The 27,811-nt window shown below is 46.0% G+C and overlaps 1 protein-coding gene across 1 annotated transcript; it reads left to right on the forward strand.

Annotated features, from left to right (window-relative positions):
- Positions 1–858: 858 nt before the first annotated feature.
- Positions 859–27,312, forward strand: P2RX7 (purinergic receptor P2X 7). Its single transcript, XM_054996766.1, has 13 exons — positions 859–1,042; positions 4,486–4,618; positions 5,957–6,028; positions 8,022–8,094; positions 8,665–8,761; positions 11,311–11,391; positions 12,267–12,396; positions 16,102–16,238; positions 22,146–22,239; positions 23,786–23,851; positions 23,963–24,079; positions 24,409–24,507; positions 25,881–27,312. Exons 1-13 carry the CDS (start codon positions 918–920, stop codon positions 26,367–26,369), a joined length of 1,713 nt encoding a protein of 570 aa, XP_054852741.1. The 5' UTR covers positions 859–917; the 3' UTR covers positions 26,370–27,312.
- The last annotated feature ends 499 nt before the right edge of the window (positions 27,313–27,811 follow it).

The raw sequence follows: 27,811 nt of genomic DNA on the forward strand, positions 1-27,811 counted from the left end.
AAACACTATATAATACATACTATAAAAATGCAGGAAGAAAACTGTCTAAAGTGTTCACAGAAATGAAAATTAGAATTCTGTTCACTTTACAAAATGACCTGAACAACTCTAATGCTCACTAACTTGCTACAAAAATAATAATCATGTAATAGAAACCATGACAATGTTCACAAATGAAGTTATGTAAACAATCACATTTTAAGTTAAAAAGTACATAATTCAGTATTACAAACTCATACAATCTACACAGATTTTACAAAGACGTTTTTCAAAATAAACCCCAATAATTTTCATCACAATGCAACAATATGGCATCAAAATTCATTTGTATCACTGTACCCTTCAGATTTGTTAACAAAAAAGTGCTAGCAACATGGTAAAACAACTGCGTGCATCCACAACACATGCACGCACAGTCGCACACACGACCAAACATCCTTCAACACACAGGCACACAACTTAAATTCAGGTTGAGAACAATAATGTGGATGCGGTCTACAACAGGTGGCTATTTCTCTTGTTATTTAATGTCTAAATGAAATGTATTCTAAACAATTCCTCCCTGAAATCTATTACTAGACTGTGGGCAGTCATGGACCAACTTTTCCCATTTCAAATCGCAAGAATATAAATATGAATGAGAGTAAGAAAGACAGATTTGGTTAACATTTTTTCTTTTATTTCATTTTATTTGTTCTATGCAGTATGTTTCTTTCCCCCTTTTTTAAGATACAATCAGAGAGTGATACATCTTCTGATGTGTTTGGGTTCCTCTTCCTTTCCTCTTTGGCTGTCTCGCTGTGCCTTTAAGTGGTGTGGGTTTGGCTTTGTGTGTGTGAGTGTGTGTGTGTCTAGGAAGCCAGAAACTAAGCAGCTGCAGCGCAAAGAGAAAGTATATTTTGTACGATAGTTCCACAATGACTGCATGCTGCAGTTTGAAGAGTGTGTGTGAATATGAAACTTCCAAAGTCGTGCGCATTCAGAGTGTTTACTATGGGAGCATCAAGTGGGCCATCCACTCTGTCGTCTTCTTGTATGTCTGGTAAGTAAGCTGATTTTTAAAAAGGGTGAAAATAGGCCAGAAGTTTGAGCAAACAATGGAAGCTAGCGTAGGCTACAATCTTTTGAAGTCATGCTGTCAAAATCAATGGGATCTGCAGCTCTGAACGAGGCTGTGATCAGATTGTAAGAATCCTTCATCGGCTAGGTCTCTTAAGCTTCACCCAAAATATCAGAATAAACCTTTTGGTTAGATAAAGTTTAAAACAAAAAGGAATATTGAGGCATCTCAAAGAAGTACAAGCTTTCGTTCCAAACTGAGTGATAATGAATCTGTTTGCTGTTAAGGCGCCAGAAAGCTTCTTTGTGTTGCTAACACGGCTGCTGCAGAGGTTTAGATGTACCACTCAAGAGTTAAGTAATCACTGTATTTATTTATTCCCACCATTCGCCTGCCTTTTGTCCTCAAAACAAGCCTGTGAAGTGGGTTGGGAGAGTGATTTGCTTGAGATCAAGCCAACAAACTTCAGGTCTGACTTGAACCTGGCTTTCAGCCGAGCATACCACCCATATGCACCACGCCGGCAGCTCACAAGATACTGCTGTGAGATAAGAGCGTTATCAACAGGGCTAACAGACTGACAGTGCACATCTTTTAAGTGTTGCATCAAAACAAGAATTCTGTCTGGGGTGGCTTTTCCCATCCCACTGGTGCAGTGACAGAGAAGCTGCATGCGATGGAATTTCCTCTTTCGCTGCAACTGCTATACATCCCACTTTGCTCAGAGTCTGAACATGAAAATTTTAGCTATGCAGCCTGCTAAAATGAAAGAAACTGGAACTGCATTCCTGGGTATAAGGACTGAAATAATCGGGATGTACATTTAGGATTGGAGTTTATTTTCTGGAACTACTACCTACCTACTTTTTAAAAACGACTTTGTCCCAAGGAGAAGGGAGGACGCTTAACTTACAGTGCGATCCTACGTACACTTTCCTGGCAGTAAGCCCCACTAAATAGATTTGAGTAAGATTAAGATGGCGCTGCTAGTTTTATTGCCAGTTTTGTAACAGTATGATTTACGAGAAGAATTTTACTTCTAGAACTCTTTGTCAATGCATTTACATAGCACTTAAGAGTTGACAGAACACTCTACATACATTATCCTGCAATCCCGCTTACAAAAAAGCTGCAACAACTCTTGCACAGTAATTTAGTGTTACTATTTTCATATTGGGTACACAGCAGGGAACAGTGGCTTTACTAAAACCTTGTAATAAGTTTAGGACAAGAGATGAGATTCAGCCAGGAGACCTGCCGATTGCTAACTCAGAGCCAAGCTACAAGTGACGCCTTACACAGGTTGGACACTTGTCAGCTTACCTCAAGTTTTGATGGGAAATGTAGGCTTCCTGGTTTTACAGCTTGGCTCTCCATTACAGCTGCAAGATCAGGATGCCTACATTTCCCATCAAAACTTGAGGGAAGCTGACAAGTGTCCAACCTGACTTGTAGCTTGGCTCTCAGGCTCTTAGCCCATATTGCTGCAGCTGCTCTCTTAATTTCCTGTTACAATCCTGTGGACATTACCTGTGAGTACATCCCATTGATTACAATAGGACTTCTTTCTGAAAGAACATGCATGCAGTTGGAAGCACATCGACTAATCACAGCACCATTCTAATCGGAGTTACAGCCTTCCAGGGTTTTTTTTCTTGGAAAAGAAGTGGCAGAACTCTCAAGAGGGAAATGAGGAAGGAGCACACGGGTTTCTTTGAAATAATATTATTTTCAAGCGCTGTTGCCAAGTATTTTCAAGAGGTGCCGGAACTCTGTTCTACCACATTCCCCCTGAAAAAAAGCCCTGCTCCTTCTCACTGAAGTTAGTAGACAAACAGTGAAATCCTAATCAGAGTTACTCCACTGCAATCAATGGGCTTAGACTGGAGTCAGCACCGGATCCAGGGTTGCCCACACCCGGGGCAACCCTTGGCTGACAGGGGGCAGCCAGCTTGCCGCGCACCCCCTGCACTGCAGGGCAGGCAAAAGCAGCGCGGGGGGCTGCAAGGCTGCCCCCGCTGCCGCCTGCGCGCTCCGGCAGCTGGGAACTGCTCCCGGCGCCCCCTCCCTGGCGGCGCCGGGGGCAGACTACCCCCCTGCCCCCCCTAGATCCAGCCCTGACTGGAGTAACTCTGCTTAGGATTTCACTGTTAGAAGCAGGGCTTTTTTTCACCGGGAACACAGTAGAACGGAGTTCCGGCACCTCTTGAAAAGGGTCACATGGCCGGTGGCCCCGCCCCCTGATCTCCAGAGAGAGGGGAGTTTAGATTGCCCTCTGCGCTGGAGCGGCGCAGAGGGCAATCTAAACTCCCCTCTGTCTGGAGATCAGGGGGCGGGGCCACCGGCCATGTAACTATTTTCGCTGAGGACGATTTAAACTTTAAAAAACTCCCCCCTTGTTCCAGCTGACCCAAAGTGACGTTATTGTGCAGTCTTGAGTTCCACCACTGAGTTCCACCACCTCTTTTCCCAGAAAAAAGCCCTGGTTAGAAGGGTGTCTGCTCATGACTGTGCTGTAAATTGCTTTTCTAACTAAAAGCAATCAGGGTCTTTCACATTAGAAAAACGTAACAATAACAAGATGTTTATCATCTAGAGAGCTTTGTATCAATGACAGATCTTCTATTAATAAGTAGACGTCCAGTGGCACCTTAAAGATATCATTAAAAGCATCTTCCAGAGAAGGGGGCGCAATGTTGATCAGGGTTACAGCACTAGGAATGGGACAGAGGTTATCTCTCCCCCATGCTGAAAGAGGATTCCCTAGGCTTGGTGGGCTTTTCCAATTTGGGAAATGGGGAAGAGTGAGCTTCCCCTTTTCCCAGCATACATCCATCCCGGAAGGCACATTCCCCTCTCCTCCTGTTGGCTGTTTAGGGTCAAATAACACATCTGGCATTCCAGACATTGGGAATGCATTAATTGGTCCAGACCGTCCAGTTATCTGAAATGCAGATTTATTTCTTAAACGGGCATTTAGCATTTGGTTAACATGAGAAGTGTCTTCCAGACAAGCTCAGCATTGTACTTTTGACATTTGACATTTCTACCCACAGACGATGGGTCTTGTGATGTAACTTTCCACTCTTAAAGGGGCACTTGCAGCATTGAGGAAAAGGAAATGTATGCTGCCTTGTAGCCCAAAGCAGATAAATATATAGAAATTTTCATTTTAAAAAGGCCATCTCTTTTAGAGAACGAAGGCGACCATGTGCAAATGTCTACAGGGTCTGGGCTACGGCCATTCTTTTTTTCTTCTCTGGTCTATTGGCAGTCCTACTCCATATTTGGTCGGTGGTCGAGGGGGAAGCATTATCTCAAGGCTTTAGTTCCTTGTGAAATGGGAATAAAAAGAACCTACCAAATATCTTTGTGAAGAATGAGGTCAGTAATGTATGTCCCTCCCATCTTGTCATCTCTTCTAGTGTTGTACTTATTGCCGACAAACGCTATCAAAAGAGGGACTCCGTTATCAGCTCAGTGCATACGAAAGTAAAAGGGGTGGCTCAGACTGAACTGAGAATCTGGGACACGGCAGAATACACCATCCCCATGCAGGTGAGTCTTTCACCTCCCCTTATCAAGAATAGCCACTTTTTTACTGTCGGTTGTTAAGGTAATCTTTCTCCCCCTCCCTTCCATCATGGACCTCAAGGGAGTGAACATAGAGGGGTTCCCTCAAGGTTTCCTATGCAGGACGGGATCAAACCATCTTAGCTTCAGCAGAGTTGCCGTATCCTTTTCCTTTCAACCATACCCCGTTGGACCCATCTTGATCCACAAAGTAATCCGACAAAGCTAAAACACCAAATGTTAAAAATAAAAAAGTTAACACAAATTGAGCAACATCACACAAAAGGAAAATGTCACACGCTTGGAATTAGAATCCAGAAGATCACAATTCAGCCAACTGCATCAACCCCCCCCCCAAAGCCCTATGAGATAAAAAACGGTTTAGTCTGATAGACTGATCTTAGACAAGAAAGGACAGGGCTAAATGGGTTTTCCAAAATGTTGGCTGCTGCCACTAAAAAGCCCATGTAGCCATCCACTGTACATACGTGGAGGACGGAGAACCAGACCTCTGGTATAGTCAGAATAATTTGAGGCATTGTGGTCTCAGACCATTAAGGACTTTAAAGGTATTTGCAAATTCTGTTTATTGTTTTCAAACTCACCAACAATATAAGTAACTTTTACGAGAATAGGTATCTATAAACAATTATTACATTCAGTATGTTTTCTAAATTATTATACATTGACACAATCATAAAGAACATATATTTACAATTCATATACAATCATTTAGCAATTATTACATCTTACTGTATTGAATATCAAGATCATCCTTTGTATATGGGTGCTCAGGTGGCTTGAAGACACAGGTTACAACTGGAGGCCAAGTTAATGGTGGGGGGGGCAGTGGGAAGGGGGTTGGTCCATCAGTCTCCTACTTTCCAGCACTCCTATGGGACAAGACCATGGCCGTCGATGCCATTTGAGAAGATACTTTAGCCTTTTAAAAATTGCTGTGAGGGCCCCTTGTGCAGTAGCACCATGAGACCCTGTTCCCTCCTGAGCCTTTTCAAGTGTGTAACAGCCCCCATGACTGTTTTGGCACTTGAAAAGACACGGGAGGGAACAAGAGTGTATGGGGCTGCCACATCACAGGCCAGCCCTTGTGGTAATTTTTAAACGGATCTAAATCTTCCTTTAAAATGGTGTCAGCAGCCACGGGTTGGATCCATGGCTGCCGTAACGTGTAGCTTGGCTCTCAGATTGATCCCTGAAGGAACTTACTCGTCAGCCAAGATTTTAAAAGACCAGAGAAAACCTGATGTTCCATGGTGTTCATTGTGTTAAACTAAATTCTCTCCTCTTTTTTCCCCTGTTCAGGGAATAGATTCCTTCTTTGTGGTGACAAACATCATCATGACTGAAAACCAAATCCAGGGGCCTTGCCCTGAGGTAAATACATTTTGCAAGTGATCTCATCTTCTGTATAAAAATAACGTATTTGGGAATCATAATCAACAGCAAAAGATTTTTTAATTAGTGTCTTATTATTGTCTCTCAGTTATCCTGTGCCAGCAAATGCTGATTCATCTTTTCCAGCTGCTTGATTGGGTAAAAAGTGAACAAGCAAGGACTTGTCCAGCCATCTTTCTTTGCCTCCTTTGTTCAGTTTGAATCTTGCAGCTCTGGCAATGGGTGAGAGACATCCAGGGCTGCGCTTAATTCCACATGCCTCCATGAGTGCAGAGCAAAGCGGTAATCTAGTCTTAAAGGTGCTACTGGACTCTTTACTTGTTGCATCTGACGAAGAGAGCTGTGGTTCTTGAAAGCTGATGCTACAATAAAGTTGGTTAGTCTTAAAGGTGCTACTGGACTCTTTATTGTTGCATCTGACGAAGAGAGCTGTGGTTCTCGAAAGCTGATGCTACGATAAAGTTGGTTAGTCTTAAAGGTGCTACTGGACTCTTTATTGTTGTATCTGACGAAGAGAGCTGTGGTTCTCGAAAGCTTATGCTACGAGAAAGTTGGTTAGTCATAAAGGTGCTACTGGACTCTTTACTATTTTGGAAATGAAGAGCAACTTGGTAATCCTGTAGGATGTTTATTGATGAAGGCACAGGTATAAACAGACTACATGCAGTGAGTGCCTAGAATAAAAGAGAAATTATCTTAATGACATTGTCAGTGCTTTTAAAGCAAAAAAAAAAGACCAAAAAAAGACATGTGAGGTTACTTTTTTTTCTCTTACAAAAGTTGCTGAAGAAGTAGTTTCATTTCCTTACAGACTAGCTACCGGGCTGATCTTTCCTTGATCTTTCTATTCTTGTAACTCAGTGGGCTTAGTGACATGCTCTTAACCATAAAATGGCCTTTTCCACATGCAGACTGGATCCCTATTGCAATCTTGACCAAACTTGGATAATGGCTGGAGGAGAGCTTGTTAAACACTCCCTGGGAATATGGGCTCTCTAATTCCAACGGGGGCCGTTCTGACGCCCACAAACCACAAACCTCGAACTGGTTCAGCAACGGGAAATGTTCGTTGGGGTTTGCGACCTCGGAATCGTCATCGGCACCGAACCACGAACCACAGAGTTGTTAAATTTTTTTGGTTTGTGCCCATGTCTATCAAGGACCCCTTGGCTCCAACCCTCCATCCACAATGACAATGGGTATCATAAATTATTTCCTCAAGCACAAGAGCCAGTTTGGGGGAGAATGCCCATTGCTGAGGGTGGAAATACACGTTACTAAGGGTCAAATCACACGAGACAAAATACACTTGAATTACACTCAAATACACTCGAATTACAAAAATGCACTCGAATTACTCATGTAATTTGAGTGTATTTTGTCTTGTGTGGTGAGACCCTAAGTACCTAGGGATGCTCAAGCGAACCTCATTCCACATGTCCCCCCTCCACTTTCCATGCACTCGCTCGCACAGTCACACTTCAAGTCACTCCACATGAATACATTCACGCGTTCAATATCAGTTCCTCCTCAACTGCTAAAAGTCTTCCAGTTTCCCCCACCTCCCACATCCATTCATTGAAATGCAGATCTTGACACTTTCTCACACCTTAAAGAAAGGAGCCTACAGTACTTGTTCTCACAGCGAAAACAGAGCTGAATGGCATTCACATGCACGGAGCAAGAACAGCCTGCATGTGAACTGAGGACCACACATAAAATCCTACACTTGAACATTCCCAGGTAATTTGCAATGTGTATTTCCACTTTGAGTGGAGTGGCCGTGCAGCAGAGCTTGTAGCTCCACAGCTTGACCTGCTCCTGGGCCATTTTAACTTTCCAGTCCATTCCTTTACTTGGCCTATTGCAAGGCAGGTAAGGGAAGATGGAAGCTTGAAAGAAAACATCTTGTAAAGTTAGATAATTCCTGCATATGTTAGTGCATTGACCTTCCCCCCTCTCTTTTGCTTAGTTCCCCATGGCCAAAGCTGTTTGCTCTGATGACAGGAGTTGTTCAAAAGGTCGTATGAACCCCCAGAGTAGTGGTAAGTGGATTTTATCTTGCAAACATGTCCTCGAATTTCTGAGCAATACATCAGCAATACAAGGCAAATTGCCCATCACTACTAATTGGGGTGACAGGTTCAAATTCCCACTTGACCATGATGCTCGTGAGGTGATTTTGGGCCTGTAACTTCCCCTCAGCCTAGCCTGCCACATCAGGTTGTCATGAGAATAAAATAGAGGAGAAGAGAACCACATATGCCCCTCTGAACTCCTTGGAGAAAGGCTGAAATAAAAATATACTAAACGAATAGATCGAGTGAAAATCCCGTTATTCTCTTGGACATGGAATGAATTTAAACAGATACATTGCATATTAGCAAGAAGGAATCTTGGGGCAACATAAAGATTAACAGATCCAGACTTCAGCATAAACATCATGGGTAATAGTTTAATGAACATATGGGGTGGCCACTGGCCAGGCAGCTGTATCATACTTTGGATCTTATTCAGTCTATCGGGTAATGACATTTCTGCTTTTTCTAGAGGAATAAACCAAGCAAGCCCCAAGGCAAGCCCCTTGAATAAAAGCTGCTTTCTCCTCTCAACAGGAATCCAGACAGGCAGATGTGTGAAGTACAACACAACTGTTAAAACATGTGAGGTCATGGCCTGGTGCCCTGTGGAGTCCACCAAAAGTGCACCAAAGTAAGATGTTTTTGTTTACTTTTTATAAGCTGGCTCTCACGTACCATTCCTTTTTAAAATACTCTCTACATGAATCACTGACTCTGAGCGGAACTACAAGTGACAAAAGGCACAGATTGGACACTTGTCAGCTTCCCTCAAGTTTTGATGGGAAATGTAGGCGTCCTGGTCTCGCAGCTTGGCTCTCCGACTGCTGTCCAATGGACTTTTCAACTGTCACTTGTCCAACGTTCCGCCAAACTGCCTACATTTCCCATCAAAACTTGAGGGAAGCTGACAAGTGTCCAACCTGTGCCTTTTGTCACTTGTAGTTCCGCTCTCTGTCCCAGTGATAATGGTGGGCCTAGCTGATGTTTCTGCATCTCCTGGTGTAGCTGGAAATCCCATCAACAGTTTCTGGGGACTTGACAACCCAATATTAGTTCTGTCGTGACATTTCATATGCTCTAACGGACCCTATTTTCTGGAACCTGCCCCTGGAAAAATCAGAGTCTCTACTTTGTCCCCTTTTCCCTTTGGGAGATGCGTTGTTAAATTTTTTAGTGCAAGTTACTAGCATTATAAATTGTCAGGGTTCCATTCTCTCGACCCGTAAAGTCATCCCATGATGTGCAGCACCTGTGACTTCCCACCAGTGTGTTTCCTCGTGCCTCTTGCTTACAAAATTTTATGGCTGGGAGGGGCCGTCAAAGGGAACAAAAAGTCCAGGGAACTTCAGGTCACTCTTGCCCCGCTGACAGTCTAGCAAAATGCTGAGCTCATTGAAGGCAGGCAGATCACAGCATTATGTCCTTGCCTCGGCCTGGCCATAGATACAGATTTTCTTATGTAATGGGGCTTGGTCACCTCTCCCTGTGGCTGTGCAGGACTTTCCTCTTTCTTTGGAAACGGAAACCAAACAGTTTTTCCCCTTCCCAGAGGAAAGAGCCAATTCTTCCCTTAATAACAGCCATTTTGTGGTGGCACAGTTTATCCTTTCTCAAAATTCCGAAGGAGCCTGCAGGCTCAACAAGGTTGGGGACCCTCCTCAAGAAAGAACTGAGCATACAGGTGGAGCCATCTGGACTCCATATGCAAATAAGTGCGTACACGGGGACATTGCATTGGAGACACCAGTGCAGTTCACAGCTGGCTGTTTCACACTGGAAATGCCGAGGCTATGGTTTCCATCTCTGGGTTGGAAAGTTCTTGAAGATTTGGGGATGCAGCCTGAGGAGGGTTGGGTTCTGGGCAGGATACAGTGGCATAAAATCCACCCTCCAAAGCAGCAGATTACTCCAAGAGAACCAGGGGGCATTTCGTAGAAAAAGAGCTGCAGGAACTCATTAGCACAACTAATTAGCATATGCCACGCCCCTTGCCATCACTGGAAGTGTGTCATTAGCATAATTGCTTTGATCGGGCTCGAAATGGCCAGGATTTAGCTGCTGCCAGATGGGGGAGTGTTCCCCCACCTGGCAGTGGCCCGATCAGGGCCATTTTGGCTCCAATCCAGGACAAAACAGACCCAAAATAGATCAAAATGGCCATTTTGGGCACGTTTTGGCCTGGATTGGGCCCAAAAGAGCTCAGATCAGGTCCCACCCGGCACCAACCCGATCCCGGACATTTCGACCTCGATCCTGGCAGAAATGGGCCCAAAATAGAAAAGTGGCCATTTTGGGCCCTTATCAGGGCTGAAATGGCCCGAATCAGGTCAGTGCTGGGCAGGGGAGGGTTCCCCCGCCTGGTACCAACCCGATCTGGGCTGTTCTGGCACCAGTCGAGGCCAAAATGGCCCCAAATGGCCAAAAGTCAGGTGGGCGGAGCCACCTGGCTGTGACCTTTGGGAGGAACTGCCAGAATGGCGTTCCGGCATGTTCCCCCTCCAAATAAGCCCTGAGGAGAACTGATATTGGTGGTCTGGAGGTCAGTTGTAATTCTGGGAGATTTCTTGGCCCCACCTGAAGGATAGCAACCCTGGCTGAGGGTCATCTTTAGTGGCCAAAAATACATTGCAGGAGCATTATGCTTTGTAGTATACAATAAAAATAATATACAATAAATCCCAAGGACCACCACTGTCTGGGCTTTTAAAACAGTGGGATTATGGAACGTATGTATGCAATACGCAGCAGGTTGGCAAGAGCCTTCAGTGATGTGGAGGGGAGGAAAAAGAGCTTGTGATCCTTGGTATAGGAATAGGGGTGTAACAACAACAACAACAACAACCAATAACAACTGCACTTATATACTGCTCTTCTAGACACGTGCCTCACCCAAAACAGTGAGCAAGTTAGTGTTATTATTATCCCCACAAAACAGCTGGGGATCTTGGGCTGAGAGGAGTGGTTTACCCAAGGCCATCTATTGAGCTCATGGCAGTAGTGGGATTCAAACCAGCAGAGTGCTGATTTGCAGCCCAACCACTTAACCACTGCTACAGCACTTCCATGTATCCACCTATGAAATGTTGCAGCGCATGGGATTTTGATTTAATCCTTGAATGTTGTGCTAATGTTTGCAATCTTTAACAAGGAGGAACTTGTTTGAAATCTTTCTCCTTCTAGGCCTGCTATTCTGAGGAGTGCTGAAAACTTCACCGTCCTCATCAAAAACAACATCCACTTCCCAAAGTTTAATTATACAAAGTAAGTACAAAACATTCTAGAACTTAGAAAGAGGACTTTCCCCCCTCATAATATTGTGGCTCATCCCATTTCCACAAGGAGCTATAATTTCATGTGGCCCCTTACGAGGGCCTACTTCTTTGTAGTAAGAAAAAGCACTGGAGACTTTTCAGTCTCTTTATTTACAAACAGAGTGTATCAGTAGCTGCTTCCTTTAGAAGCATAAGCAGGTGACAACAGCTGCTAATCCTGAACCAAATTCCCCAAAAGAATCTGTTACAGCCCTTACAAGGGTAGTTGTAAACAATGCCATAGGATTTACAGAGACATAGCATTAGCAAGGATCCAATGCAGAGCTGAAGAATTGCTGAAACAGAACATAATAAGTTCTAGGACTGACATTAGCCAACATGAAGCACAGGTAGTATATAGGAGTACATATTCAAAGCAACAGATAATATGCAAGGCAACATAGTGGAGAAGTCTATGGTCCCTAACTCATTAGCGAAGCATCTGAGACCCCCCTCTCTACAATACTTCCTTCCTATCTCAGTAAATTGATTGTTTTCCAGCTGCTTTAAATTATCTTTTAAATATGGAGAAATCCATGGAGATATAATACAGTGATAGTTACTGGTTGGTAGGTCAGTAGCAGTGTTGGTGTGCAGTAGAAGAGCAAGGTTCGAGTCTAGAGACATCTTAAAGACCAACAAGATTTTCAGGGTAGGAGCATTTGAGAGTCAAAGCTCCCATTCTCAGATACAGTATTAAATACAGAGATAGGCATTGAGTCTGTTTTTTAAAAACAATTTGTTTTCAGAATGCTATTACATTTTATACAATTTAGTTTTGTATCCCTTGTTAAATTAAAAACTTTTTTTTTTGGTTTCCTGCAGAAGAAACATTTCACCGGAATTCAATATTTCCTGCACATACAACAAAAACTCTGCTCCGCATTGCCCCATTTTCCGCCTGGGAGATATTCTCCAAGCAGCAGGAGAGAATTTTTCAGAGGTGGCCATTCAGGTCTGTGGCACCCCCCCCCTGCCCCTTTTAATAATACCCATGAGTGTCCTTTGCTTCCTAGCAGCTGAATTCTAAAACTGCAGACATGAAGGGATCTAGTTTATCTCGAACAGGTATTTGACTACTTATTCACTGTTTTCTAAACAGGAATTTTATGGCATCTTAAAGATTAACTAGTATTTAATTTAGCATAAGCTTTAGAGCCCACTTCCTCAGAGGCACAGTGGACTGTAGTCTACAAAAAGCTTACACTAGAATAAAACCTTATTTGTCTTGGAGGTGACACAGGACTTTTGTTTACTTTTGCTGAAACAAGACTAGCACAGTGGCTCCTCTAGGATTATTAATATACGGTGAAAATACCAAGGGGAAGGCAGAGAGATTGCTCTCTCTGGGACTATCAGTTGCCCTAGAAAACAGCGAAAGAGTGGCTTAGAGTTGTTGCAGTCTGAAGACAAAAGCTGTTTCCAGGGCTTTTTTCTGGGAAAAGAGGTGGTGGAACTCAGTGGGTTGCCCTCGGAGAAAATGGTCACATGGTTGGTGGTCGCGCCCCCTGATCTCCAGACAGAGGGGAGTTTAGATTGCGCAGAGGGCAATCTCAACTCCCCTCTGTCTGGAGATCAGGGGGCGGGGCCACCAGCCATGTGACCATTTTCAAGAGGTTCCGGAACTCCGTTCCACCACGTTCCAGCTGAAAAAAAGCCCTGGCTGTTTCCCAAACTGGGTTGCTGTCTGCCAGGGGTCCTGTGAACCTGGGTCCCAAGTTGATCTGAGAGGAGGAGATCCCACTTCTAGTAAGTCCAGGTGGCTGGTACTTGCTTGGCTATGAATCTCCATTCTCCGTGGACTCCTGTAACACGTGGCTGTGCGGACCTAGTTTTTGACCTAATTTTTATTCCCTTCCCATTCTCTGCTCCCTCTCCAGTGAGGGCCGCTTACTCGGTCTAGCTTTCCTGGGTCCTATCAGGACTGCATCCAGCTTTTCCAGGTGAGGCCAGATCTCTTCCCCAGCCTTTTGGAGATGGTGGAAAGGGGGATGTCATTGAAGAAGTTGGCCGTCCCTGCTTTAAGCACCCTTTTTAAAAAAACTCTTTCTATGCTCAGTCAGTAGTAGATGAAGGGAGAGGTTATTTTTAATTACCAGAAAAGTTCCTGTTTTCATAAAAGCTCCCATCCTTTCAGTGGAAACTTCCCAGTTAAAAGCCTGTTATTTGAAAAAAGTGGTAAATGGGGCGTAGCAGTGCTCCAGGGCCGGGCGATGCCCCTACTAGCCCCATCCTGGCTACAGTCTTCGCAGTATGGTGCCTAGCCCACAAAGAAATCTAGAGTACAGAATGCAAACTCCCTTTCTTATCTGCCTTCCGGCAAAATGAGGTGCCAAAGAGAAACAAATAGTCAGATTTTGTCAGGGGGGAAAGTGCTTGAGAACACAGGCAGCACTTTTAGACATCCAGAGGAGTCAGCCGTGTTAGTCTGTAGTAGCAAAATTGAAAAGATTCTGGTAGCACCTTTAAGACTAACCAACTTTACTGTAGCATAAGCTTTCGAGAATCACAGCTCTCTTCGTCTCTCGCATCTGACGACGAGAACTGTGATTCTCGAAAGCTTATGCTACAGTAAAGTTGGTTAGTCTTAAAGGGGCTACCGGACTCTTTTCGATTTTACTTTTAGACATTACTCCCTTTTTGTTTCCCTTCTGTCTTTTGACAAAATGCCAGAAGACACTTGCAAGATGTTTCAACTTGTCTTAAGAATGGAATTTGCTTTTTGTTTAAAGGTCTAAGTGTCGGCTAACTTCCATGATTGTTTCACGTCTTTCCTTACCCTGTTGCTTTTCGTTTCTGCTGCTTTTAACTCTGCTTTGGGACAGAGGGATATTCTAGTTTACAGTATTGTTGCTTGGTTGTTGGTTTTATTGTTAAGAGAAATCTTACCATGTTTTGGTGCAGCACCACCTCCAAGAAGCCTCCCCTCCCACATTTTATCCTCGCAATAACTCTCTGAAGGAGGTTAGGCTGATGCAAAGTCACTGCCCAGTTAACTTCATGGCTGTGCAGGGACAGACCTTTTGCTTGGTAGATATCTATAGAGATGGGCATGAACCGGAAAAAAGGAACCATGTGGTTCATGGTTCATCAAATTTCATGAATCATGAACTTTCGTGAACCTGCCCCCCGGTTTGTGAACCAGTTTGTTTGGTTCGTGAAAAAATCACATCCAGGGCCATTTCCAGATGGCTTACTAGCACCCAAGACGGTGTGCCACGTTTTGGATCATGCCGGGGAAAACTCGAAATACTGCGTTTTCTCACACGAGTTTTGCGCGACGTTGCGCAAAACTCGCATGAGAAAACGCGATGTTTCGCGTTTTCCCTGGCACAATCCAAAACGTGGCGCAACATCCCGGGTGCAGGTAAGCCATCTGGAAACAGCCCAGGTTAGAAAATGGTCACTTCCGGGTCGGCAGAAGGTCACTTCTGGGCCAGCAGGTCTGCAGGATGTCCATCCCTGTTGCCTAGGAAACTGATTGATCGGCACCAGGCTGTCTGCAGTGATGAACCAAAAAATGAACCAAACGAACCAGCCTAAAGTTCGTGGTGGTTCGTGAGAAATGGGATCTGATGAACTGCTGGTTCGCGAACCACAAACCGGCCTGGCTCATCATGAATTTTGGTTCGTATTTTGGTTCGGGCCCATCTATAATCATCTGACACTCCAGCCCAGTGATATTCACTCAGTGGCTTAGGAGCCACATGTGGCTCTTTGTGCCTAGGGCTGCCAACTCTGGGTTGGGAAATTCCTGGAGATTTGGAGGTGGAGCCTGGGGAGGGGAGGGATCTCAGTGGGGTATAATACCATCGAGTCCACCTTCCATGGCAGCCATTTAACCCAGGGGAAGAGTTCTCGGCAGTCTGGAAATCAGTTGTAATTCTGGGAGATTTCCAGACCCCACCTGGAAGTTGGCAACTTTAGATATGTCACCTGTGGCTCTTCTCAGTAGCGTTCCCCAATGTAGCATCCACCCTGCTTTTCAGGAAAGTGGACAATGTCCTTGCCCAATGGGGGGTTTAGTTGGCAGTTGGTTTCCACCTTGAAACAGCTACTGCCAGAGGAACGGAAAGTTGCTAGCTTCCTTGAGGTGCAGGCCATATGCTAGGGATGGATGTCAAAGAGTCTCTTTACGCGAGACATTTCACATGTGAAGAAAACGAGCTGCTCTGTTGCTTTTTCAGTTGATACAGTATATTGTAAGCTGTTTCATAGATGCTTGAGTGGAGAGGCAAGGTAGAAATCTTTTCAGTACATAAAGTGGGTCTCTGCATCGTTGCATTTTTGGAGAACAGAAAAGTCTCTCTTGATTTTGATCAGCCAGTTACTACATCTCATTGGTCAAACTCAGGGCTTTTTTTCAGGGGGATCGCGGGGGAACGGAGTCCCGGAACCGCTTGAAAATGGTCACATGGCTGGTGGCCCCGCCTCCTGATCTCCAGACAGAGGGGAGCTTAGATTGCCCTCTGCGCTGCCGAGTGGCACGGAGGGCAATCTAAACTCCCCTCTGTCTGGAGATCAGGGGGCGGGGCCACCACCCATGTGACCATTTTCTCTGAGGGCAACCCACTGAGTTCCGCCACCTCTTTTCCCAGAAAAAAAGCCCTGGTCAAACTCCATTAAAAAAAAAATAGCGCCTCTTACTGTCTCATTCAAGGGAGGCATTATGGGTATCGAAATCAACTGGGATTGCAATTTGGACCGATGGCTCCATCGTTGTAACGCCAAGTATGGCTTCCGGCGCCTGGATGACAAAAAAGCAAGTGAAGCGTTATACCCCGGCTACAACTTTAGGTAAGGATGTCCTTGAGCTTCCTGCTTTGCAGAGCTTCTACTTATCAATGTAGTAGACAGACCACACTTACGTATCTGGGACAGGATGTTATGCGGCTTTATTAATTCCTCCCCCACTGCCCTGCAAGTGCAACAGAATTTGGAAATTCTGCTCTGGAGACCATGGAAATGCAACACAGTCTGTTCTGAACTAAATGATAACAAGCAGCATAAGAACATAAGCTGGTTAGGCCGCCAATGGAATGCTAAAACATTTGTACTACTACTACTAACAACAACAACAACATTTGACTTATATACCACCAGGGCTTTTTTTCAGCGGGAACGTGGTGGAACGGAGTTCCGGCACCTCTTAAAAATGGTCACATGGCTGGTGGCCCCACCCCCTGATCTCCAGACAGAGGGGAGTTTAGATTGCCCTCCGTGCCGCATCTAAACTCCCCTTTGTCTGGAGACCAGGGGGCGGGGCCACCAGCCATGTGACCATTTTCACCAAGGCCTATTTAAACTTTAAAAAACTCCCCTCTTGTTCCAGCTGACCCAAAGTGACATCATTGTGCGGTCTTGAGTTCCACCACTGAGTTCCACTACCTCTTTTCCCAGAAAAAAAGCCCTGTATACTGCCCTTCAGGATAACTTAATGCCCACTCAGAGCAGTTTACAAAGTATGTTATTATTATCCCCACAGCAATCCCCCTGTGAGGTGGGTGGGGCTGAGAGCTCCTAGAAGCTGTGACTCACCCAAGGTCACCCAGCTGGCTTCAAGCGGAGGAGTGGGGAATCAAACCTGCCTCTCCAGATTAGAGTCCCGCGCTCTTAACCACTGCACCAAACTGGCTCACTTACTATTACTATTACCCTTACTATTAAACTCATCAAAGAATGATCAAGTGTGTCTGCACAACCAATCATAAATATACACGTTAATTCTGATTTAAAACACACACTAGAAAATCACACAGAGGAAATCTTTAAGAGAAAAGTCCATTTGAGGAAGTAAGTAAAACTAGCCAAAGTTCATCGTGTTTCAGAACACCAGGAATTGGTACAGAGACATTGCAAAACTGAAGGTGTGACTCTGAGTCATTCCCATGGCTGCAGTGTTTGGAAACAATGGGAAGATGTGAAACAGGGATCCGCAGCTGTCACAGAGCACTTAATGTCTAGATTACATTAATAGTCAGTGATTGCATACCATGTACAAGATAATACAGAGAGAGGAGTCTTCAGCCCTTTCTGCACCGGGGTCGTAACTAGGGATGTGCGTTTCGGCATTCAGAATGCCGAAAGAATGCCGAAACAAAAGTGTTTCGGCTTCTTTCGGGGAATGCCGAAACGTTTCGGGGAATGCCGAAACGTTTCGGGTAGCCGAAAGAAAAAAGCCGAAACGTTTCGGGATTCTTTCGGCTTTCTTTCGGCTTTTCAATGGGAAAATGCCTCCGTCTTCCCAGACGTCTGGGGGAGGCATTTTCCCACCGAATAAGCCCAAAATGGGTGGGGACCTTCCTCTAACCCTTCTCTAACAACCACCCAAGTTTCAGACAGATTGGACTTTGGGGGGCCATGTTATGACCCCCCAAAGCAGGTCCCCCCATCCTCCCATAAGAAAGCGAAGGAGCAGCATATTGTTAGCATGCTGCTGCTCATCTTTCTTCATTATTTCCTATGGGGAAAAAATGAAGAGGCAGGCTTCCTTTGCCAGGGGTGGCATTTTGCATGCAAAATGCCCCCTTACCCTCAGGGGCCCTTCTCCCACCCCTCCTCCCACCCCCCACCAAGGCTCAGCCTGCTCCCACTTGGGGGGGGGCATTTCATGGCCTCCCCAAGTAGGTGCTCTAATCTCTACCACTGACAGCTGGGGGAGGCTTGTCTTGCCAGGGGTGGCATTTTGCATGCAAAATGCCCCCCAGCCCTCTGGGGCCCTTCTCCCACCCTTCCTCCCACCCCCCACCAAGGCTCAGACTGCTCCCACTTGGGGGGGGGGCATTTCATGGCCTCCCCAAGTAGGTCCTCTCAGCCCCTAAAGTCCACCCCTTACAGCCCCACACAAACCCAATTCCCCCCCAGCTGCCACACACAGACCCAAATCCCCACATTAGCCCCTCACAGACCCAAATCCACCCCCACCTGCCCCACACCCATAACCCCAGGAACAGGCTGGCAAAGGCCAGCCCTCTCCCTTTGTTCCCTATGCTGGGAACTTCTAAACTCTCTTTCCCTGGGCAATTCTGCACAGCCCAGGGGTGCCACAATGGTGGGCACACTTCTGAGTGCCAGCTGGTCCCTGTGAAAGAGCACCTGAACCACAGACACCCTCCCTCAAATTCCCCCGCCACCTACAGAGATGGCTGGCCAGCCAGCCCCATTGTTCCCTATGATGGGAACCAACTGCACAACAAAGAAAACAAGAACAACACAAAATAAAGTTTTAAATTTTTTTTTCTCCCTTCCAAAGTACAAGTAGGCAAAGCATTATGACACATTACACCAGCAGTCCCCCACACAGAAAAATAACACAACTCACTTAACATCAGAGAATCACAAAGAACGATTCCTGTCAAAAACACTTTATTTCTTGAACAGCTTTAGGTTACACAGCAGGGGGGAACACCAAAGGGCATGGCAGCACTATCTTACACAAACATAACACAACTCACTTAACATCAGAGAATCACAAAAGCACAATTCCTGTCAAAAACACTTTATTTCTTGAACAGCTTTAGGTTACACAGCAGGGGGGAACACCAAAGGGCATGGCAGCACTATCTTACACAAAAATAACACAACTCACTTAACATCAGAGAATCACAAAAACACAATTCCTGTCAAAAACACTTTATTTCTTGAACAGCTTTAGGTTACACAGTAGGAGGGCACAACAGGGCATGATAGCAATGTACTACAAAAAATAATACAACCCACTTCACCGTTTTTGACAGCAATTGTGTTTGTGTGATTCTCTGATGTGAAGTGAGTTGTGTTATTTTTGTGTAGTACACTGCTTTCCTGCTCTGTGGTGCCTTCCTACTGTGTAACCTAAAGCAGTTACAGAAATAAAGTGCTTTTGACAGCAATTTTTGGGGGTGATTCTTTAATGTGAAGTGAGTTGTGTTATTTTTGTGTAAGATACTGCTTCCATGCCCTTTGGTGTTCCCCCCCTGCTGTGTAGCCTAAAGCTGTTCAAGAAATAAAGTGTTTTTGACAGGAATTGTGCTTTTGTGATTCTCTGATGTTAAGTGAGTTGTGTTATTTTTGTGTAAGATAGTGCTGCCATGCCCTTTGGTGTTCCCCCCTGCTGTGTAACCTAAAGCTGTTCAAGAAATAAAGTGTTTTTGACAGGAATCGTGCTTTGTGATTCTCTGATGTTAAGTGAGTTGTGTTATTTTTCTGTGTGGGGGACTGCTGGTGTAATGTGTCATAATGCTTTGCCTACTTGTACTTTGGAAGGGAGAAAAAAAATTTAAAACTTTATTTTGTGTTGTTCTTGTTTTATTCTTTGTTGTGCAGTTGGTTCCCATCATAGGGAACAATGGGGCTGGCTGGCCAGCCATCTCTGTAGGTGGTGGGGGAATTTGAGGGAGGGTGTCTGTGGTTCAGGTGCTCTTTCACAGGGACCAGCTGGCACTCAGAAGTGTGCCCACCATTGTGTCACCCCTGGGCTGTGCAGAATTGCCCAGGGAAAGAGAGTTTAGAAGTTCCCAGCATAGGGAACAAAGGGAGAGGGCTGGCCTTTGCCAGCCTGTTCCTGGGGTTATGGGTGTGGGGCAGGTGGGGGTGGATTTGGGTCTGTGAGGGGGTAATGTGGGGATTTGGGTCTGTGTGTGGCAGCTGGGGGGGAATTGGGTTTGTGTGGGGCTGTAAGGGGTGGACTTTAGGGGCTGAGAGGACCTACTTGGGGAGGCCGTGAAATGGCCCCCCCAAGTGGGAGCAGGCTGAGCCTTGGTGGGGGGTGGGAGGAGGGGTGGGAGAAGGGCCCCAGAGGGTTGGGGGGCATTTTGCATGCAAAATGCCACCCCTGGCAACACAAGCCTCCCCCAGCTGTCAGTGGTAGAGATTAGAGCACCTACTTGGGGAGGCCATGAAATGGCCCCCCCAAGTGGGAGCAGGCTGAGCCTTGGTGGGGGGTGGGAGGAGGGGTGGGAGAAGGGCCTCTGAGGGTAAGGGGGCATTTTGCATGCAAAATGCCACCCCTGGCAAAGGAAGCCTGCCTCTTCATTTTTTCCCCATAGGAAATAATGAAGAAAGATGAGCAGCAGCATGCTAACAATATGCTGCTCCTTCGCTTTCTTATGGGAGGATGGGGGGACCTGCTTTGGGGGGCCATAACATGGCCCCCCAAAGTTCAATCTGTCTGAAACTTGGGTGGTTGTTAGAGAAGGGTTAGAGGAAGGTCCCCACCCATTTTGGGCTTATTCGGTGGGAAAATGCCTCCTCCAGGCGTCCTGGAAGACGGAGGCATTTTCCCATAGAAAAAAGCCAAAAGAATGCCGAAATAATGCCGAAAGAATCCCGAAAGTCGAAAGCCGAAAGAGATTCTTGTTTCGGCTTTCGGCTTTAACGATAGAGAATCTTCTTTCGGCTTTCTACTTTCGGCTATAGCCGAAAATTTTTGGCTTGCACACCCCTAGTCGTAACATTTTTCCTGAAGTCAAGCTGAAAGGCATGACATCGGCTTCTATGGGGCTGTTTGCACCTCTCTAAAACTCGATATTAACATCTTTATAAGGCTTATCGAAGGCTTATACTGCATTGGAATTGAATGGTCTAGCTGTTTTACTGCTACAAACTAACATGGCAAACGCCTTTGAAGCCACACACAAGCCAACTGATCCCCACGCCAAAAGGAGATGTTTACATTTACTAGCAAAAGAATGTTTTGGTTGCACCCTCCCTCTCTCCCCCCCAATTGCATCTTCTCCCTCCTCCCCTCCTCCCCCCTCCTCTTCTATATTTGACCAGTTTCTGTACCATGCATCTGACGAAGAGAACTTGATTCTCGAAAGCTTATGCTACAATAAAATTGGTTAGTCTTAAAGTTGCTACAGAACTCTTTTTGATTTTGCTACCACAGACTAACACGGCTAACTCCTCTGCATCCTGTGTCAGAGTTCCAACGGCGCCCGTGGGCTTGAAACGATTGGGGACCCTTGTTCCAAGCCATCATTAACATGAGTTGCTTATGCTGGAGAATACGGATTTAACACAGGGAATATCACTCTACAGGGAAGCATTGGCACAACAGGTTCAGCCACATGCTAGCTGGTAAAACAGGCCCCGGCTGGAGATCATGGAACAGGAGACCAAAGTGCATCACACAAGGATCAACGTGCTGTGGTCACCAGCCAAATGACTCACCACAGGCTGCAGTAAAGTGAAAGGAAGACCGAATTACAAAATTCAGGCCTTTCCATTACAATCATCAAAAAGAGTTCCCCATTTAGGATCACGGCCTGGGTTATGCTTGCAAGGGTGGAATGGTATGTGCCACTTTAAGCTGCTGGTGCAGCATCAGGGAACGTCACATTTTGGAATGCTCCCCTGTGTAAAAAAAAAAAAGAAAAGATCCTGCCAATAGAAAACCAGCAAACCAAGCAAAGAGAGGAGGTAGAACCTTTCTCCCTACTCTGCTAAGTTTTCTACTCGTGCGGGTTTCTTTTAATATGAAGAAGCATTTGCCATTGGAAATCCACTCCTTGCCCCTCCTAAAGTCTCAATTGGAGCGGTTCATTCACACGTTGGGCAGCGTCTTCTACATACTAAGCATAGCAGAGACCCACGCTCTGCATGCGTGAATTGTGCGAAAGATAAGATCTTTCAGCTTGTAGGAATCTAGGCAAGCCCCCGCCTCATGGAGACTGAATATTGTGTTCCCTTGTTAAGCCAGAGGGGTTATTTTGGTCCTTACAGGTTTGCAAAGTACTACAAGCAGGCCAACGGGAAGGAAGAGAGGACTCTGATCAAAGCTTACGGCATACGCTTCGACATCCTCGTCTTTGGCACGGTAACGGCAATCTCCTTTTCCTTCTTGGCCAGTAATTTCAGATTGTGAGAAACAAACACAGACGGCCAAGCTAGAAGTGACAAATTACACTTGAATGGCAAGTGAACAGACTCACATGTATTCCTCCCTGTTCACTTGCACTCCACTTGCACTCCACTTGATCACGTAGAGTGCAAGTGGACAGGGAGGAATACATGTGAGTCTGTTCACTTGCCATTCAAGTGTAATTCGTCACTTCTAGCTTGGCCCTCAGTTCAGTATGTAGCCCATTTACTTACAGAGATATGAGAAAACACACTTGGCTTGTATCCTGCCCCACTGTTCTTGTTCCAGAATTCTGTGGCTAATGCATACAGAGGCAATATGGTGAACGACAATCAACTGATCACTAAATATTTGTTTCATTTCTGATAAACCTTTATATTAAACATGATTTCGGCTGTTTTGCAGTCACTTACAATATCCCCACCCCTGAAGGCCATTCACACATTATGGTGCACACAGGGGCCATTTCCACATGGCTCCCCGCTGCTCGTAACAACCCGGAAGATCGCACAAAAAACGCGGAAGATCGTGCAAATCTTGTGTGAGAAAACGCGATCTTCCGCATTTTTTGTGCAATCTTCCGGGTTGTTACGAGCAGCAGGGAGCCGTGTGGAAACGGCCAGGTTGTGTCTGGATTGCCGGCTACGATTTTATGTCAGATAAGAGTTGTGGGTTCTCCTTAATTCCTGTACATGCAGTGTCCAGTTTGAACCATGGCCATAGCACGTGGCAAGAAGAGGCTTCCGCCCCTTCCCCACTATTTGTCTGACCTGAAAGTGTCCTGAGGAGCTATTTGCCCTGTTGGGGAAATCCTTGCCCCCTGGGACTGTTTTAGGTCTGAAAGATTAGTAGAATGAGACCATATCCCCTTCTCACCATGGTTGCAATTGGAATTGGGCCCTGCATGCCTGGGGATTGAAGAGTACCTGCAACTCACATCTAACAGAGTCTATCTCTGCACCAGACATCTGACACGTGAAGAACATATGTCAGGAGATGCAGTGTTAGCCGGGAAGGGTAGTTTAAAAAGGCAGAGCTGGCGGGAGGGCAAAGGCTTTGCTATACACTGGAGCTGTGTGAAGGGGCTGTGAAATGCCAGAAGGAAACTTCAGCCCCTTATAACCTTTCCAGGTCCAAGCCTGTCTCTGGAAGGCAGTCCATTTCCATTCCTTGCTGCCCTCTGGTTGCGATCCCACACAATTTTAGACTGGAGAGGTGAAATTGACAAACCCTCTGAAGAGCGATCTCTGCCAGCTCTGTCTTTTTAAACTACGCTTCCCAGCTAACATTGCATCTGTCTAGACTTGACGAACACGCACTGAGGCATCTTCCCTCATAGTGGGAAGCCCAGACCCAGCCAATGTAGACGGTAATGTGTGAATTTCCTTTCACAACCACATTTCTGGCAGTTGGCCTGACTCCTCACAAAATGGAAAGGATGAACTCTTTCCCTTCTTTTCGTCTCTCTTTAGAATTAATTTCTCTTTTGCATTTCCCAAAGGCAGGACAATTTAACTTCTTTGAGCTGCTGGTATATATAGGTTCAGCACTTTCCTATTTCGGCCTGGTAAGAAAAAGTTTTATATCCTGTCATTTTTAAGGTGGGAAGGGATGATTTCTGGAGAGAAAATTCATTCAAAAAGCTGAACCATTCCCCTCTTTCAATGTTTATTCCCAGGCTCAATTAGCTGTGGATTTCCTTATCACTTCGTATACATTTCCTTGCTTCAAATCAAACCCTGTGAAGGAATATTATTACAGGAAGAAATGTGAGACAGTGCCAGGACCCAGATGGGTAAGAGGCAAAGTTATCCATGCCCTAATCACATCTAGGCTAGACTACTGCAATGTATTTTACATGGGGCTGCACCTGAAGGACGTACAGAAGCTCCAGTGGGCATAAAATGCAGTTGGGAAGAAGATTTCGGATCTTGCCAATAACTCAGTAATATATTGTTAAATTATTGTTTTGAAAGGTGCTACACTGTCAGAGAAGCAACATTTAATCTGCTGGCAGTCTCGATGTTCTAATATACTATGTTCTAATATACTATACTATCTAATATACTAAGTACATTCCCACAGACTCAGCTCTCAAGTTTCTTTGTCTCTTTTGCTCGACAGACTCTGTTGTACTTGGCCTATGTTGATGAGCCGCACATTGTTATGATCGACAAACGGTTGACGACAAGTTTACAGAAAATTAAAGGCGAGATTATTCCCGTGAGTTGAGATCTTTCTTCTGTATGTGTATGTGCTGAATTTGAACCATGTTAGAATCACGGATTGATGAAGCTTGCCTTACCCGATATCAGACCATCAAGGTCAGATGGGCAGTGGCTTTCCACGGTCTCAGGCAGAGGTCTTCCACACTGCCCAGTCAGTACAGTACAGTAAGTTTTATTACGGTCAATGACCAGATTCACGTTTACAAAACAAAATATTATCTGGTATAGAGTATACAGGTTAAAAGAAACTTCGGTTAGAAAATATACAAATATCAGGATACCTGTGCATGGCAACATCACTTCCATGAGTGATGTCATTGCACTGGATGCAAGAGCGCATCCGTGCTCCGCGCGGGGACAATCCAGCCTGTTTGGGCCCCAAATCAGCCCCAAATGAAGCGCGGGAATGTTCCCGCGGCCAGGTGGCAGTGGGCGTGCGGCGTGCACTCCTGAAGTGCCTGCTGATGGCGGGCAAGCTCTGGGAGCTTGCTCCCTTCCGCCTTCAGCAAGGGGGCAAATCCCTGGGAGTTTGTTTGCCACTGGTGGGCACCCGGGAACCCTAACTGTCCTACTGGAGGAGGAGGGTCCCGGCAATGAGGTGATCCCAGCTGCTCAGCAGAAAACTACTAGAGGTGGTGATGTCTCTCACTGGCTCATCTCTTTTGGGATTCCGTCCCCTCGCTTCCTTTTCTCCCTCTACCCTTTCATTGCTCAGGCTCTTGAAGGTTTGCTTTGGAGCACAGTTGCTGCCTCTCCTAGCCACGGGTTTAAATCCCTTTTGATCAGCACTGTGGTTGCCGTTTACAAGATCAGCCCATTGGAGCTGTAGAGCCAGTGTGGTTCTGGGATGGTATAGCTTTGGATGCAGGGGCTGTACCTGTATGCAAAGGAGCAAGCCTGGATTCCACTTGCAAGGAAGCGGAATCCATTCCATCAGAACATGTTCTCAGGAGGGCTGAAGGGCTGCTTTCTTGGCAGGAGAGGAGAATAAAACAACAACAACAACCACTCAGAGTGGTTTACAAAATGTGTTATTATTATCCTCACAACAATCACCCTGCAAGATGGGTGGGGCTGACAGAGCTCTGAGAAGCTGTGACTGACCCAAGGTCACCCAGGTGGCTTCAAGCAGAGAAATGAGGAACCAAACCCGGTTCTCCAGATTAGAGTCCTGCCGCTCTTAACCACTACACCAAACTGGCTCTAAGTTGTTCCTGGGAATCAGGGAAGGCTTCCCTGTTTCGGGCTAATAGTATTACCTGCTTTGGGGGTAATAATTTTAGGGCCAAGACAATTTCCCTGCATGGTGTGCAGCAGCTAGAACTCAGCCATTTCATAACGTATACACTGTATGTCTTCCAACTGCAGAGACGGAAGGGCGATTTCATGCGCGTGGCCAAACTCCCACCACAACGACCGGATGAAGCCGCCTCTCTCGGAAATGCCCAAGAGCTGCAGCCCCTGCAAAAGAAAGAGGACACGACTTTCTGCCACGAGCGTCCGTCTTGGTGTTGCTGTGGAAAATGTCGCCCAGCGCAGCCACACTGGGAGCAGCTTTGCTGCCGGAAGAAGGATGGGGCGTGCATCACAGGTTCTGCGTTGTTCGAGCAGCTGGTCCTTTCTAGATCAACACTGGAGTTTATCCTTCTCTACGAAGACCCCTTGCTGGACCTGAAAGCAGAGACTCTCAACAGGCAGCTCCGGCATTGCTCATACAAGCAGTACATTCGCTGGCGCTTTGGAGAGGGCTGCGACCTAGAAAAACTGGCTGTCCTCCCAAACTGCTGCCGCTGGAAAATCAGAGAGGCCTTTCCCAGCGAGGACGGCAAGTATGCTGGTTTCAAAAGGAAGAAATAACTTCCCAGGGAGACTCTCCACACTATGGCCTCAGCACATGCTGGGGTGAGGAATAGAAGTGTTGGGGCCTGCAAGGTAACGTGGGAGAGGGGAATAATTTGGAAAACCTCCTACCCCAAAAATCTGTCACTGCCAGAAGTCTGTAAACACTCAGGGACTCCCTTCCCCGATGCTCTGCTTTGTTTACTCTCAGCATTCCATGCCTCCTGGAGCATATTCCAAACTTAGGTAAAGGTAACGGTAGTCCCCTGTGCAAGCACCGAGTCATTACTGACCCATGGGAGGACGTCGCATCACAACTTTTTCTTGGCAGACTTTTTACAGGGTGGTTTGCCATTGCCTTCCTCAGTCATCTACACTTTACCCCCAGGGAACTGGGTGCTCATTTTACCGACCTTGGAAGGATGGAAGGCTGAGTCAACCTTGAGCTGGCTACCTGAACCCGGCTTCCACCAGGATTGAACTCAGGTTATGAACAGAGCTTGGGCTGCAGTACTGCAGCTTAACACTCTGCACCATGGGGCTCTTATTCCAAACTTATTTTGGAAGATTTCATTTTCTTCTGACCCATTCACAAAGTCATATTTGTATATTTGGGGGGGGGGGTCCCCTGAATACGCAGAGACTATCTCCTTGTCTATGGCTGGCCTGTGTATGTTGCCTTTGCGACCATAATCGAGACGGGAGGGCGGTCTCTTGACTATTAACTCAGTGGGAGGCACCACTCACTCATCTTCCAGGAACCCCGCCCCTCCAGAGGTCATGTGATCTGCTCATTCCCACCCAACCATTCAAGGCTTGCTTCTCATTCCTACCTGGTTGAAACTGAAATGAGGTGGCTGCCAGTTCTCTCTACACGCTCAAATGAACCTCATTTCATGTGACCCCCTCCCACTTCCCATACACTCACTCGCACAGTCACACTTCAGTTTTCTCCCTTGAGTACATTTACGCATTCAATATCAGTTCCTCCTCAACTGCTAAAAGGAGCCCAGTTTTTCCCATTTCCACATCCATTCACTGAAATGCAGATCTTGACAGTTTCTCACACCTTAAATTGGCAAGTCAAAGGAGCCTCACAGCGAAACCAGAGCTGGCTTCACTTAATAATAACAACAACAACATTCAATTTATATACCACCCTTCAGGACAACTTAATGCCCACTCAGAGCAGTTTACAAAGTATGCTATTATTATCCCCCCAACAAAACACCCTGTGAGGTGGGTGGGGCTGAGAGAACTCTGAAAGAGCTGTGTCTGACCCAAGGTCACCCAGCTGGCTTCAAGCGGAGGAGTGGGGAATCAAACCTGGCTCTCCAGATTAGAGTCCTGCCGCTCTTAACCACTATACCAAACTGGCTCTCTTGAAGATACAATCACACAAAGGGAGCTCCTGTGAAGCGGCATGCATGTGCACCAAGCAAGAACAGCCTGCACATGAA

Source organism: Eublepharis macularius, chromosome 13 (assembly GCF_028583425.1).
Source record: "Eublepharis macularius isolate TG4126 chromosome 13, MPM_Emac_v1.0, whole genome shotgun sequence".
Classification (NCBI taxonomy): domain Eukaryota; kingdom Metazoa; phylum Chordata; class Lepidosauria; order Squamata; family Eublepharidae; genus Eublepharis; species Eublepharis macularius.

Bases quoted from the DNA above. Each gene is read 5' to 3' on its own strand.
- P2RX7 (XM_054996766.1), top strand. From the start codon at position 918: ATGACTGCATGCTGCAGTTTGAAGAGTGTGTGTGAATATGAAACTTCC. The intron at 12,397-16,101 runs GTCTGTGGCACC...GTCTCATTCAAG, and splicing joins TTTCAGAGGTGGCCATTCAG to GGAGGCATTATGGGTATCGA. The intron at 16,239-22,145 runs GTAAGGATGTCC...TGGTCCTTACAG, and splicing joins TACCCCGGCTACAACTTTAG to GTTTGCAAAGTACTACAAGC.